Raw genomic sequence first — 14,997 nt, 5'->3', positions numbered from 1 at the left:
GCTTCATGCACAGTGTGTGTCCGTCCCGTTTTACTTTATTCGCGATCTACAGCAGGTGCACTTTATCGCAGCCATTTGCACAACTAATGTCGTTTATTTCCATCCATTATCGGGTTACTATAAACTCTCCGCTATAAAAATTCTGCGCGATCTATGCGCGCCGAAATCTTCGCACCCTCGCACGAAGAAATCAATGGAAACCATAGGAAAGAGCGACTTCCGGTTCGATGCGCGACTCGTGTCATTGGCTTCTCCGACAGTCGATAGTAGTCCGCGCTGGTTATGTAACGGGGAAAGACGTTCCGCGAAATATTGCTCGAACAAAAGTCCGCCTTGATCTTTACACACATTTTTCATGTTTATTTTTAACACTGCCGAGTCTCGTGACGATTCGAAGAACAAAAGCACAATTCTGTATTACAGATTTTATGCATTCAGAGGAAAAACAGAGGAAACAAGTGAATAATTACTGGTACATTTTTGACAACCCATTCCGATTATTTACAAATGATTCTATTGGCGCTGACAGTTTCTATTTTGCATGGAAATCTACTTATAATTTATTAAAACTGTTGCAAAGGAGTTCCAATCTAGAAGTCACAATCTAGTAATAATTAATTCAGCAGTCGACGACCACACCGAACAATCAGAGAGCCCCAGAATTCCACTGATCAGATGACGTATAGATCAATGGAGGATCTCGGCACTCGCACGAATAAAATCCGTGTTTCCTGGGGGTTGTTCGACGCGGGGTTGAGCGAAACGGAAGACAAAGAGAAGTTCGTATACGAAATTAAGTCGACACGGCGAAGCGACGCGCTACAACGCGGAATAAGAAAGATTAGTCGGGACGGCGCGGCGCGTTAATGCGAAATGAGGGACAACAGGCGCGATTTACTCAGATTCTACGTCATTGTCGGTTAGACGGTTTTAGATCTGGCAACCGGACTCGCTTCTTTGAACGGTGAAAACGAGCGGAATGTAAATTCGTCTGATGAATGCTCGCCGCGATTGGGACTTCCGATTAACAATATACGCGTTGTGCTTGCCGGTTCATCTTCGGACTCGCCTAACCTTCCTCGACGACAACGTTCAATCCTTCATAATTAATATTTCGAATATTCTCCAACGTATTAATTGATCATTTGTTCTAGCGTTTGTTGAGAAGCACAGGGACGTTCAAGAGACGTTCGTAGGACATTCGGGAGGTCTTTAAGACGTCCCTATGAAGTCTTAAAGCTCTATAAATGTTAATTAAATTAGAAGAAGGGAAGAGTAAAAATAGATTTCGACAAAAACGAGTTTAAAGTTAAACCAATAAATATTTAGCTTGTCAGAAGGACGCATGTGGAATTGACATAAAAAGTGTAATAAAAATAACAATTACAATTAAAATCACAATAAAAATTGGAATTGAAATTAAATTGAAATTGGAATTGGAATTGGAATTAGAATTGGAATTGAAATTGAAATTGGAATTGGAATTGAAATTGAAATTGGAATCGGAAATTGGAGTTGGAATTGGAATGGAAATTGAAATTGGAATTAGAATTGTGATTGGAATTGAAATTGAAATTGGAATCAGAATTGAAATTGAAATTGAAGCAAAAACACTAACTCGAACAAATAATACTAATGCTAGTAATTACTGCTAGATTATGGTATATAAAAACCACACTGTTTATGGTTTTAAAGACGTGTTTTTAGGACGTAAGACTTTCAGACCTAAAGAGGACGTCTTTCAAACGTCGTGTGCTATATGGGAAAAATCGAAGATAAAATGAAGGCATTTATCCATATGTATTCAAGGTATTTATTCAATAACACGAGAAATTACCTCGAAAATGGCGAAAGGTAATAGGACAAAATGGAAAATATGTTATTGAATAAATCTATGAATAAATATATGTTCCAACCCAATATTTATTATTTGATTGAAGGATGTGTGTGTGTGTGTGTGTGTGTGTGTGTGTGTGTGTGTTGAAGATTTCAATAATAACTCCCGTCGGATCGGTAGGTCGGCAAGCGGATAATTTCAGACGCTTGTCGAGCGGACGTTCCATGTAGACGTGTCGAAGATAGACATAGTTTTGGCCGTCTTGAAGCATTAATTTTGAAACACGTGCGGCCCGGCTCTGCAAGCGCGAAGAGAACCGACTTTCGAAGCCGCACACAGATAATCCGAGTAAATCATTCCCATCGTTATTATCATTGTCGCTGCGGCGAAGGGGTAGACGTTGAATTATCACCCGCATAAATTTCTTCGGCTTCCTCCTCTCCACGAACCGTCTGCTATGGACCCGGAATTCATGGAAAAAGAAAGCAGGCTTAGCGCCTACTGTTTCGACCGGTTCTTGGATTTTCACCAATACTCCGATATTCTGGTCGAATGCAATTTTTTCCGTCAAAACCACTGAACCTTTTACATTGAAACTTTACACGTATATTTGTTGGTGGTTCCGGTGCATTCGTGATTTTTTACAAGTAGAAATAATAAATATCGTACGAGTTATGCAGTTTTTCATGGAGTATTCTTGGAGGGGATGTTGTGGTCTTGAGTGCCAAATGGTCCAATTTTTGGGAATTTTTTCCAGAAGAAGTATGGAACCTTTTCCATCGACATTTTTTACACATATGTACTGGTATGTGAGGTACATGTGTGATTTTTTTCAAGTAGAAATAATAAATATTGTAAGAGTTATAAATGTTTATATGGACGACGTTTTAAGGGGTGTTCTGGTTTCTCTTGCAATTCCGACAATTTTGCATAAAAATCCACAGTCTGTTATTATATAGCAGGTGGTTGACAAGTATCAAATTGAACGTGTATATTCATCTCGTATAATTCGGGTTGAAAGGGTTACTATAGGTAGTAGATAATCTAAATTATCGAAAGCACGTATCCGGAAACGACAACACCCCTTTACCAAGTTGCTAAAGCGTGTAGGCCTGACAGTGTAGCAATTGATCAACCTAAATCAGCAAACGAACGATCGAATGGTTACTAATAGAGGTCGAAACGAAGCGAATCGAGAGATTCGACTTTTAGTCAGAGAGGAAGAGAGAGAGAGAGAGAGAGCTGCAGGGCTTAGCCGTTGGTAGGACAATTATAAAGAACAAACGTGCGACTGTCTGCAAGCGGATGCGGCAGCAATCTGCGAGTGCGAATTGGGTGCGAACGAGACCGGATAATCGTCCCTTTGTCGAGCAAATGAAACGGCTTAAGCCGAGTACACGCGGCTCTGCCGTCGTCGCTGAGCCGGAATTACAAACCGGTCGATTTCAAGGGTTTCCGGGCTCGCATAATCTAATTCTGGTGTTACTTATTAGCTAGAATGAAAAACTACCTTTACCGTTTAGATCCGAGAAATTGAAACTCTACGAGTCGAGGAGATACACCCTCTGATAAATCTGATTCCATTTGAGATTCACTGCGAATTTTCTGCCTCGATACATTGAAGTATTTCTCTGATGGTCTTCGATTTGGTTCTTTGTGGATTTCTGTCGATGATCGGAAGGGTTGACATCGAGCTCCTCTTATCTCAGTCGATCATTTTGATATTTATTCATTTGTATAGGGGAGACTCTTTTGCGCAGTCGGGGGTGGTTTATGCGGCGAGATCAGTTGCATATTTCATGTGTATACTATGTGCACCTCTTAGTGTACAGTCAAACCTGTTTTTGTGCGGTAGATAGCGACCGCACAAAAAAATATTCACAAACTTCGTAAATAGCTATAACAAATAATTTTTCTACATTACATAGCTACAGTACATAGTATAATTGTTTTCTTGTGGGTGGAGTGGTGGAGGATATTTCAAGGTCACTTTGATTTTTTAAAATGGAATGTCCTATTTATTATACTACAGATCGATAGAGTACTAAATTCTGAGTATAAAAGTGTTGACCTTCATATGTCTTAAATCTAATAGTTAATGAGATATTATCGAAACAATTTTCTTTCTTCTTTGGATAATATCTCGTTCACTATTAGGTTTAGGACATATGAAGGTCAACACTTTCATACTCAGAATTTGATACTCTATCGATCTATGGTATAAAAAATAGGACATTCCATTTTAAAAAATCAAGATGACCTTGAAATGTCCTCCACCACTCCACGCACAAGAAAACAATTAATACTACGTAATGTAGCCCGTCATACCAAACAACTTTTGTAGGAACACTTTTTTAATAACGACAACGTCTTCCGAGATATCCTGCTGATCTGATCTGATATTCATACATATACGGCATAAAAAAAAATCGCACAAAATCAGGTTTGACTTTATAAGGAATTGATAATTTCGAGAGTGCATTTATTTATGCGAAATTGAAGCAGATGGACGGGATGATTAATCGTGATTCTATTTTCACGCAGCGTTGTTCCAACGCTATTTCGCCCGTCTCGCTCATTGGTTTCTTTCCCTAAGTGAAATCGGCGACTGTGTAGCGTTTCAGTGGCCGGAAGAGCAATCGTATGCAAAGCGATAAATCATCGTCGGAAACTTCGGCGACAAATTACCGTGATGGCGGCGGTGATAAATGACTGCCAAAAAGAGTATTAACTTCGCTGTTCCGGTGTCTCTTGCGCGCTTCGTGCTACGTCATTCGTGACGTTTTACAATGTAATAATATATGAATTAAAATATGCTAGCTGGACATTTTGAGGTGTTAGATATAGTAGAAAGAAGCCATCTTAAAAATTAGGCAGAAATAACAATTTTATTGCACTGCAGATGATGTGAACTGTTGTGCGATTTTTCTCAACGGCAGCTACTCTCTGCACTTCTTACTATTATCTTGCGCCCCACGTTTTTCGTTTTAAATCTTACAAGTATTTTCATAGCTATTCAAAATTTACAATCACAAATTTTCAGGACTATCTGTATGGGGTTAGAAACCTGTATGGGGCTAGGGAAAATTATTTTATACTTTTTAGTCCGTTTTTTAAATACATTTTTTTAAAAATCTATTTTCATTTAAATTATTTTATGCTTTTTAGTCTGTTTTTTAAACGTGGTGTTTTTTAAAAATTTATTTTTATGTTATTCCTGCTTTCCACAATCAATGCAAAACATTTCCATTTTGCATAAAGATTCTAACGTGAAATGGAAAATGCACCGAGTGACCGGAACAATATTTGAAGAGATCAGCTGGACAAAAGACAAGCTCGGATGGAAATGTTGACACCGGAGCGCCATGACGGAATCGTGCGCTTACGGTTGAGACATATACGCGGCCGGTGAAGAACGTTCGACGAAATTTATACGGGCACGTGGTGCCCGGGACAAAATACTCCGCAATTTAGTTGATGCGCATTAGCCCCCGCGTTTAAATGCAAATACGATGCCGGCTGGTTATTAATCTCGCCTTAAGGTAAAACACGTTGGATTTACGAGGTGTTGCTAGCCGCGAGGAGTTCTCCGGATGCGCAGACGTCCACCGCCATTAGCTATAATTTTTACAGCGGCGGTCTACATTCGTCTTCGAAATCAGCGGTTTGCAAATTTCCGCTGTGGCCACGCGTCCATCGCAAAAATACGTACAATAAATCGTTAACGATCAATGAAAAACCATTCTGTTCTCGTCGGATTTCCAATAATTCCTGTCGTTTGCACTTGTTTAAAATTTAGCAAGACGTACCTACATTTATGAAAAGGAAGTTATGATGACGAGACTCCGGATGTTTATGCAAAATAAAAAGTTTGTGCATCAAGTGCAAGAGGCTGGAGCTAAATATAAATTTCTATTCTTCATTAATAATTGGAATTTGGTGGAAATAATATATTGTTACTCTTGAAGTCTTTTAATATTTTCACTGTTTTAAATTGCACTTGCTCATTTTTGTTATAAATCCACAAAATCCGGAGTCTTGCTTAAATAAGCAACCAAAATGAATTTTCTCACCAATAATTATTATGAACAAGTGAAACGAACTTCTCTCATCGATAACTGTTATGCGCGATCGAAACAGTTTTTCTTGATCGATACCAGTTATCGAGGAGGATCCAATTTTTGGGCACCAATAACTGTTATTTATAACCAAAAATTATAAAAATCGATATGGTTTAATCATTTCGTTCTTCGAATTTTTTTGTTTATATTTTGTGTACATTATCTTAAATTTCAATAATAAATTTTTGAATAACTGTTACATTTGGTACCTGCTAATAATCATTATGCAGACGTTCCAATGTGTACGTAATGTACTAGGGTAAACTTGTAACGGAGAAATTGGAACGTTGTAACACCGATCGAGGAAAAATCATTATAAACTCGTCGACAACTGTAAAAGGATGAAATCGGTGAAATTACTCCGGCCTGGGGGGAGGGGGGGATAATTCAACGGCTGCCAAGTAACTGAAAATTACGATGATTAATTGGACGTCAGTAGCACGGCCAGTAATTTGCGCGACGAATTTTGCAAACTAGGAAAGAGCCATCGAGTTTGCCTGTCGACGTTCAACCCCCCACCCCCCTCCTCCTTACCCCCAACAACCTTCCGTGTCTTCTCTCTTTCTTCGATTAATCGCATCGCCGACCACTTTTAAACTTCCTCCTCCCTAGTCTCCACTTAGCCACTTAACGCGATTTCCGCGAAACTTTTTTTCCCCTCTCCTTCCTTAAACAGTTAACTGATGCAAATGAAACCGGACACATAAGCGATTCTGATGGATTCTTCTTGTATTGACTTCTGCGAAAGAAACTCCGACGAACCCTGAAAACTTTCCACTGGAACTGCAATTTCTTCCTCGCGAATCGCTGTATTTCAATTATTTGTAATTGAATTTACTTGGGGAAAGGCTGACATTTTATTTCGATATACAGGGTGTCTCGAAATTCCTTCAACATCCGGACATGGGAGGTTCCCGAGATCATTCGAAGCAACATTTCCCTTTGCAGAAATGGCGTCCGCGGCTTTGTTAAGGAGTCATTAAGGAAAAACACGGACCAATCAGAGCGCGACCTAGACGCGTGTTGGCACAGTCGTGTTTTTCGTTAATAACTCCTTAACAAAGCCGAGGATGCCATTTTTGCAAAGGAACATGTTGCTTCGAATGATCTCAGGAACCCATCAGGATCTCATTTCCGGATGTTGAAGGAATTTTGAGACACCCTGTATAAAACATATTGTAACGATTAACTGTGCAGTGAATTCATTGGTTGAATTGGACGTTGTTTGCTGCGTTAATTTTATCGAGAAAGGGTTTTACCTCTGGTTCGACCCCTATTTAATAAAAACAAATATCTGACTAGTAGTCTTGATACAGTTAAGTGTCACGTCCGCGCGCGACCGCCATATCAGCTCAAGACCTTTTCTAATTATTCGATGAGTTATACGTTTTCGATCGCGTTACTGGGATGGTACGTGTGCAATTAGAATCTTAATCCCGTGGGTCGTGAAATTCTTGGCACAAGCAACGAGTCTCGACAAAAATCCCGACCCGCGCTTAGGCCAGCCGACCTTGCGCCTGCGAGGACCGCAAGATGACGACACGGACAGCCACTGGTAATTCACACCTTTGATAAAATTCTAAGCATTCGTAATGTCTTCTGGCACTGAGCGACAGCTCCGGCGAAAATACTGTTCGCGAGAGTTCACGGCTGGATAGGAACGAACTTCTTTTGATCGTCAGCTCGGTGCCACAATCTTTAATCCTCGGATAACGGACGATTTTTATAGCTGTATAATTGGCAATGCTTGGGACCGTTCATTGCTCTAATAAATAATTTTTAAAAATTTACTTTCGATGATGTCTCGTGTGAATACATTAGTCTTTCCGATATCCTCAATGAAACAGATATTCAGTTAGTTTAATTGCCACAAATTGAGTACTTAAATGACAATGTGGATGTTCCTGGTCAAAATACACTGGTAGACAAAATGATAAGGCACCGCTGTACGCACACAAAATTTCATATACAGTGGGTGTAAAAAGTATTCATACGACCTTTAAAATAGGATAAATTTTTATAATTGTACCGACCGACCTGATTTTTTTATTATCAATTAGAAGCATTGGTTTACGAAATGATATGCAAAAAAGATTTTTTAAAATTATAATTTACAAGGCTAAATAAAAAAGGCATTTTTTATACCTTTTTTTATTTGGGTCCTCAGTGAAAATTTAAAATATATATTTCGTACATTTATGATAGTTACACACATGCTGAAAATAAAAAAATTTTCAAGTCAGAAGATGGAAAGCAGTACAGTACAGTATTCGAATTGAAATCGGCAATTTTAGAAGCTTGGGATGCATACATCAAAATGATATAAAAAATCTATATAGAAGTTTACCAAGAAGAATGATTGAAGTGGTACAACGTAAAGGGAAGTCCACGCATTACTAAAACTGCCAAAAAATGTGTAATTTTGTTGAATTCTAATACTTTTCTTATTTTATATTCAAAGTTGTAGAAATAATAAATGGTTTGAACGAGTTATTTAATTTTTAGTGTATTACATTAAAGTTAGTACCTTATTTTGTTGTATATTCACTTTCTACGTGTATATATGTACAAATGAATCGGCGTGCCTCCACTCGCAGAATTATTCGCGACAGCAGTGTCGCGGATGCTGTCATGACCTTGTACAGCTTCTATCCGCGGTTACGTCATCGTACACAATTAATGTTTCCGCCAAAATCGCCGACCCAGACTCCATTGGCCTCGTTGCGTACACCAGCGGACATCGATCCTCTCAATGTTTGCAATTTACACCGAAATTACTATTCCAAGGCTTCATAATAACCGTCGACACCTGTAGTCGTTGGCAACACCCTCTACAATATTGAAAATGCACGTAATTCATGCATTTATCACGGAAATTACATTTCGATCTAAGAAATTGAAACTCTTTGCTAGTGGAACTAAATGATATCCTTAACCCCTTGCCTTACGATTTAGTTTACGATTTCAGTGATTAAAACTTGTTTTGTAATTCTTAATTTCCTAAACCAGGAGAAACTTTATATCTTTTTATTATTAAAGTTGTGATAAAAGTTATTATGAAAGTTATTGTTATTTTTAAAGTTATGATAAAATTCCAAACTATAAAATAACAAAAATGATTTTTTAAAATTATTTTAAAATCCTGGGGATCCGCGGGTAAGCAGTTCCATCGATTAGACATTTCCCAGTGTCCGAGAAGCGGACGTATCGAAATTTATGCAAACTACAGTTGAACGAACTACTAGAAGGTAATATTAAATTGAAACACTTGTAAGAAAATTACTATTAGCTCTACGGACACACTCGAGCCCGACCCGGGCTCTAAAAAGTTGCGATCGGAATCGAGTTAGAGCCAAGTTAGGTCCCGCTGAAAGATCTTCCTAGCACTCAATAAAAGAACAATTTCGAACTCGCGCTGGCACTCGGCAAAAGAACAATATAAAACTGGTTAGCGGTTGATAAAAGAACAATTCAGTGACAGCGGTCCGGCAAAAGAACGTTGTACAACTGTACCGACGAATGAACGAGTTAAAAATGGCCGTTCTATTCCTCCCTTTCGTTTTGTTCCGGTAATTTCTTATCAGTTCACCACCCTGCACATTTAATCGAAAATTAATATTAACAGGGCCGTAATAAATTTCTGGTAATTGCTGCCATGTTGTATTTGTTGCTGGCAGGTTCGGTTAGCTTCGCAGAATTTTCAAATTGACGTGGATTTGTTTCTGGTTTGCGATGAATTACGGCGCCGTCCGACAAACAAATTTTTATTCGTTTCTTCCGTAGTGTCCGCACTGTATACACACGAGGAAACGTGTGACTCCTCGCAGCTGTAAACCGGTGTATTCTAAAAATGTTTCGCTCTGATCATTAGCGAAAGCGATGGAACAGGAGCGAGCGCGGTTAGAAAATTCCAGGCTGTCGCGGCCAACGTCAATATTTGAATTCGCCGGAACTTCCGAGAGTAAACTGACGTTTAGCCCACATTGTAGCTTCGAAGGCGGAAGAAAGCAGGCTCACAGACTGCCGCCATTATATTCAACAGCAAGTAACCTTCATAAAATTAATTTAAGAGCGGTGTTTCTTCAGATTTTAATTATATCAGGCTGGATCTATTGGGTAAAAATTGGCATAATCATTGGTTAAAATGAGCCTAAGCACGATATGATTTCAGCTGTATTTGGCTGTGTAATCCACGATTGAATGGAACCTCTGCTATCCGAACTGGCGATATCGATATCCTAGAATCGTGGAATTGAAATGAGAGATTTTCAGTGATTCGAGAAGACAATAAAGAGAATTGACAAGTTAATATTTTTAAGATTTCGTTTCTCTAGGATGAAAAGAATTTTCTGAAATGTTCCATTTGTTGAGCGATGTCGCAAGCTTTCACATTTGGCCTTGCCTCCTTTCGCAACACACACGTTACACGTTACATTGATGTTACTACGTACATACACAAGGACAGTCACTTGGCTTGTCAAGCGGCGCGTTTCATTCATGATCACAGCACCCAGACTATCCTATTCGCTCGATCCGCGTTCATTTCCGCTCCGTTATCGCGAGCAACGTTTACGATTTACTATGACGATCGAGGGAAGCACATCTGGATCGCGTGCTGATCAAATATCGAATCGCTTTCTACTAATACACGTCGCGCAATAGTGAAACACGACTCTGGGAACGTGAGTTTTAAGAGAAAGTTCAATCGCATGGGGTTACAGTGCAATTAAAAACATTTTTATCCTGACTTTCTCAAAAATGCTGGCCGATCATGCGCGACCGAGAATTTCACCAAAAAATGAATTAAACATTCCCACTTTCTCTGTAAATAGTGCAGCGCCGTGTAGCTTTCCGAACGCGTTCGCCATGAATGTCCCACAGGAGATCGGTACATTTCTATAAATCTTCCGATGGTGTGTAGTAAATATTTCTTTTAAATTGCTGGGCTCGAGAACTTGTTCCGAAAGAGAGAGTCAGATTTATGAACTCGCAGAAATCAATTTCTTTATACGTGTTTTAATAAATCGTGTTTAAACTTTTTAAGGTAAGCACACAGATTGGAAGACTTTTTACAGGAAGTAACAGGAAGTGGAAGACTGACTGTTCCGCGGATCAATTAATTTGGTCGAATTATAGAGGGTGTGTGATTAGAGAACTGCGGATCTTTATGCATTTACAGGAAATTTGAGTAGATGAAATTCAAAATTGTTGGACAATTTTTCAAATTGATGTCAATATACATAAAAATTCCTATCAAAATTCCTCTGTCGGAAATGGCAGGTTCCTGAGATCATTAGAAGCAACATTTTCCTTTGCAAAAATGGTGTCCGCGGCTTTGTTAATGAGTTATTAACGAAAAACACGTCTGTGCCAACACGCGTCTAGGTCGCGCTCTGATTGGTCCGTGTTTTTCGCTAATAACTCCTTAACAAAGCCGCGGACGCCATTTCTGCAAAGGAAAATGTTGCTTCAGATGATCTCAGGAACCCATCAGGATCTCATTTCCGGATGTTGAAGGAATTTTGAGACACCCTGTACGATTTCTCCTCCATTAAATTCATTAAGGGAAGAAATAACATTCGATTTGGTTTTCGCTTCTTGCAATCGATGCACAGAAAACTTTTATTTTACATAAAGATCCGCAGTTTAGTGATTAGGCGAGTGTTCAGGGTATCAAATCAAAAGTTGCCGACGGGGACGCGACGTTAGGGTCGATCGTGTTCGCTAGGTGTCCCGCGTCGTTTCGTTTTTCGGTCGGAACGAACGAACGAACGGTTCGAAAGATATTTCGGGCTGGGTTTATAGATCCATCCGAACATAATCGTGCGTCGCTGGTCTGACGTCGATAGCAGCGTCTGCACCGCCGTAATCCGACGTCATTACTAGCTGGCAGATTTATTTATACTCGCCAACGGAGTTACGCAGCGGCCACTACTATTTAGACCTGTTGCAGCCGGAATAGGAATTCCCCTAGTTGCACGGGCCGAGACGGCTGTCTGTCTGGCCTCCTTTTTCACCATTTTCACCCTAAACCAACCGCTATATCGGGCACCATATCCCATTATAGACGTACACTACCGTACAAACGAAAGAAGCACCCAGTATAATTATTGGGTTGGAAAGAAAGTTCGCAGCGTTTTCAAATTAAGAGTCGAAGCTGTACTTCATTTCCCGTAGATTTTTTCACGCTGATTTCAAATCTGATCTCAAAATCAGGATATTGCAAAATCGATTTCTTGAAATTCTACATGTTTAACGAATTTTCTTAAGGTTAAAAACCGTTCGTACAGTAATCTCCCTATTTTTCCCATATTCTGCAAAGTTTCAGCTCTAAATAAAAAAAAATTTCATCGCTCTACCTTATTTCTATCGAAAGTTCTTTGATTTTCTCTCCGATTTGGACGAAAGGTCCCACTGTGCGCCGCTGGCGGTGTATTAGAAAGGTGACGGTACACCCTTCGTTCAAAATTCGATAACTTGGCGAAAAAAAATCGTAGATAATTTTTTACGGGCTCGTTGGAAAGAAGAAGGTTCAATCTTGAAGTCTATCGTCGGCTCATTGGCGAGAAAAATTTTCCAAACATTTTAGAAGCGTTTCAACATGTTACCGAATTTCGCATTTTCGGGAACAATGTGTGGGTTAAATGCTTATCGGCGAGCGCAATCCCTTTTCAAAGCTCACTGTGTTCTTATTTGATTTTCTCCGCTTTTCTATGAAATATGGCCGGGTGCTTCATTCTTTTGCACAGCAGTGTACGCATCGTACCTGTCGCTCATCGAAGCGTTACTGTACTGTTTGACAAATCGGTGGAAAAATCGGAAATTAGGCGGACGTCCAGAGTGAATTAGGAGGTTCGGTAGGCGAATATTATTAATCGTAGCAGCTGATAAACATAAGGAACATTTCCTGGCAGCCTGTACGATAATCGGGAGCCAAAGAGACACGAACTAGCACGGTACCTCTCTGCCGGGAAATTCGGCGACTCGCTTCGTTGATCGAGAACCGTGATCGCATGGATTTACGCTTATACCGTGCGGCAGAGAAGAAGATCCCGGGGGCAATTTCGTCGGGTAGATTCGTGACGAGAGGACACTGCTGCGTGTGGCTTCCGTTTTCGTTTCTGGTCGATGCCTCTGGCGTCTCAATTAGCGGACTCTCTCTCTTTCTCTCGGAACGTACCGAGGCCGTACCTGTCCTTCAGCGACGATCCTTTCTACCGATTTTATGGGCCGGCGATCGTCTTTGACGATCGTAGGATCCTTCTGAAACCGATCAATTCTGGATTAGACCGATTGAGATCGGTTTATCTTAGCCAGTCCAGGCCACTCGGATAGAACCTTACTACCCTGATTTTGTATCCAGTATTTTAGCTTTTTGGAAAATACTGGATACGGAACCAGGGCAGTCTGGTTCTGTCCGACTGGCCTGGACTTGCTAAGGTAAACCGACCTTTACACTGTCCAACAGCTAAAAAACGTTTCACCGAAAGCTCTGTGCGTCTAGGGGAAAGATTAAGGGTAAAAAACTTAGTAACTTAGCAGCGTGAAAAACTCTAAGGTGGAGTGGGGTAAGTCCGTCTACGGGGCAAGTCCGTTGATTGGTTATTTTTATTATAATATGAACGAAACTTCTCTAGATCGTATTTATTATAATCGCCCAAGAATAAAGGTGTTTTCCACGCTTAAATCAACCAATGCCAAACAGTCACGTGCGAGGTACACGTACAACTTTGAGGTTACCCTGAACGTGCTATAGTTTACCAGTTATTAATATATTCTGTGTTGATATTTTCGGTAACTGCAACAAATATTGATGTAGGTTTACATTAAATAAACCGTTTTTATTGTATTTTTTAAAATTTATTGAGGAAAACACTAAGATGATCTTGCCCCGTAAATATTACTACACGGGGCAAGTCCGTACTATCACGGAGGGGTAAGTCCGTACTGTATGGGTAACTATAAAACTAAACAATATATGTATCTGATTAGGTCCATGATCAATTTGATCTGTTTCCTCGATGCTGTCAGAAACGTTACTCGCAAAATAGCCTCGCAACAGAAATAACGCGTTCCCGATAAAAAGGCTGCTACTTCTCACGTTATATAATAATGTAACACGTGTCCGCGCGTTGCCTGACAGACGAGGCAGTTTGCTTAAAACAAACAATCGTCGCGGGGCTAGAGAATGAAATCACCTCGGCGAATTTTCAACCTGTAATTTATTTTACTCTGTCCGGATCGAAGTAAGGGATTGTTAGAGTAGTTAATAAGTTTGTCGGACAAAGTTATACAGTGGACGAAATTTCTATATGAACACTACTATTTTGAACAAAAAAGTTAAGTATTTTTGATAATATGATCAAAAGAAGGCTAGAAAATAATTAAGGATATTAAAAAAGCAGAAATCAATATTCTGAATTTAAAAGAAACTGCTTTATTTTTGTTATAAACAAAATACTACAACTTAATGTACACAAGTATAACGAAATTTCTATAAGAACAGTCTAATAAATTCGAACAAAAAACCAAGTTTATAATTATTAGTATTTAGTACTTCCACCGTTACAGTTAATCACTTCAAATATTCTATTTTCCATACTACAAACTAATTTTTGCAAGGTTGTTTTATGGATTTGATTCCACTCATATCTTACTGCGTTTTCTAACTCTTTAATGTTGTTATACTGCTTCCAATTTTTACATATTGCTCGCGATAGGATTCCCCATAAATTTTCTATTGGGTTTAGATCGGGGGAACGTGACGGCCAGTTCATTAGTTGCAAATTCTTTTGTCTAAACCACTCCCGAGTCTTCTTAGCATTGTGTATCGCTGTGTTATCTTGTTGAAAAATAACGTTGTCGTCATGATTTTCTTCGATGAAGCAAATTAAAGTGTCTTCTAATAGGGCAATGTATTTTACTGCGTTCATTCTCGTACAAATTTTGCATATTGGTGTTTTTGAATTATAGCTAAACACGCAGCCCACACCATTAAACTTCCACCGCCGAAATTCCTACTGATCGCTACGGCTTTAT

At 39.4% G+C, this 14,997-nt stretch overlaps 2 protein-coding genes across 10 annotated transcripts in view; one reads left to right on the top strand and one right to left on the bottom strand.

Annotated features, from left to right (window-relative positions):
- The window catches only part of Tmod (tropomodulin), an 85,820-nt gene that overhangs the window by 2,111 nt on the left and 68,712 nt on the right, over nucleotides 1-14,997 (top strand). The gene's annotated exons all lie outside the window — the stretch shown is intronic.
- The window catches only part of LOC143212522 (uncharacterized), a 31,246-nt gene continuing 27,600 nt past the window's right edge, over nucleotides 11,352-14,997 (bottom strand). For 2 of the 3 annotated variants that reach the window (XR_013009723.1, XM_076431387.1), the window contains one exon: nucleotides 11,352-13,221. Coding sequence is in view for 1 of the 3 variants with exons in the window: in XM_076431387.1 (XP_076287502.1) it covers nucleotides 13,157-13,221 (65 nt within the window). In the remaining 2 variants the exon portion in view is untranslated. The remainder of the gene's footprint in view (nucleotides 13,222-14,997) is intronic. The other variant, XR_013009724.1, reaches the window with a different exon arrangement.

This window comes from Lasioglossum baleicum, chromosome 10, assembly GCF_051020765.1.
Source record: "Lasioglossum baleicum chromosome 10, iyLasBale1, whole genome shotgun sequence".
NCBI lineage: Eukaryota > Metazoa > Arthropoda > Insecta > Hymenoptera > Halictidae > Lasioglossum > Lasioglossum baleicum.
Note: the sequence above shows the minus strand (reverse complement) of the source record. Positions and strands in the feature narration are given on the sequence as shown.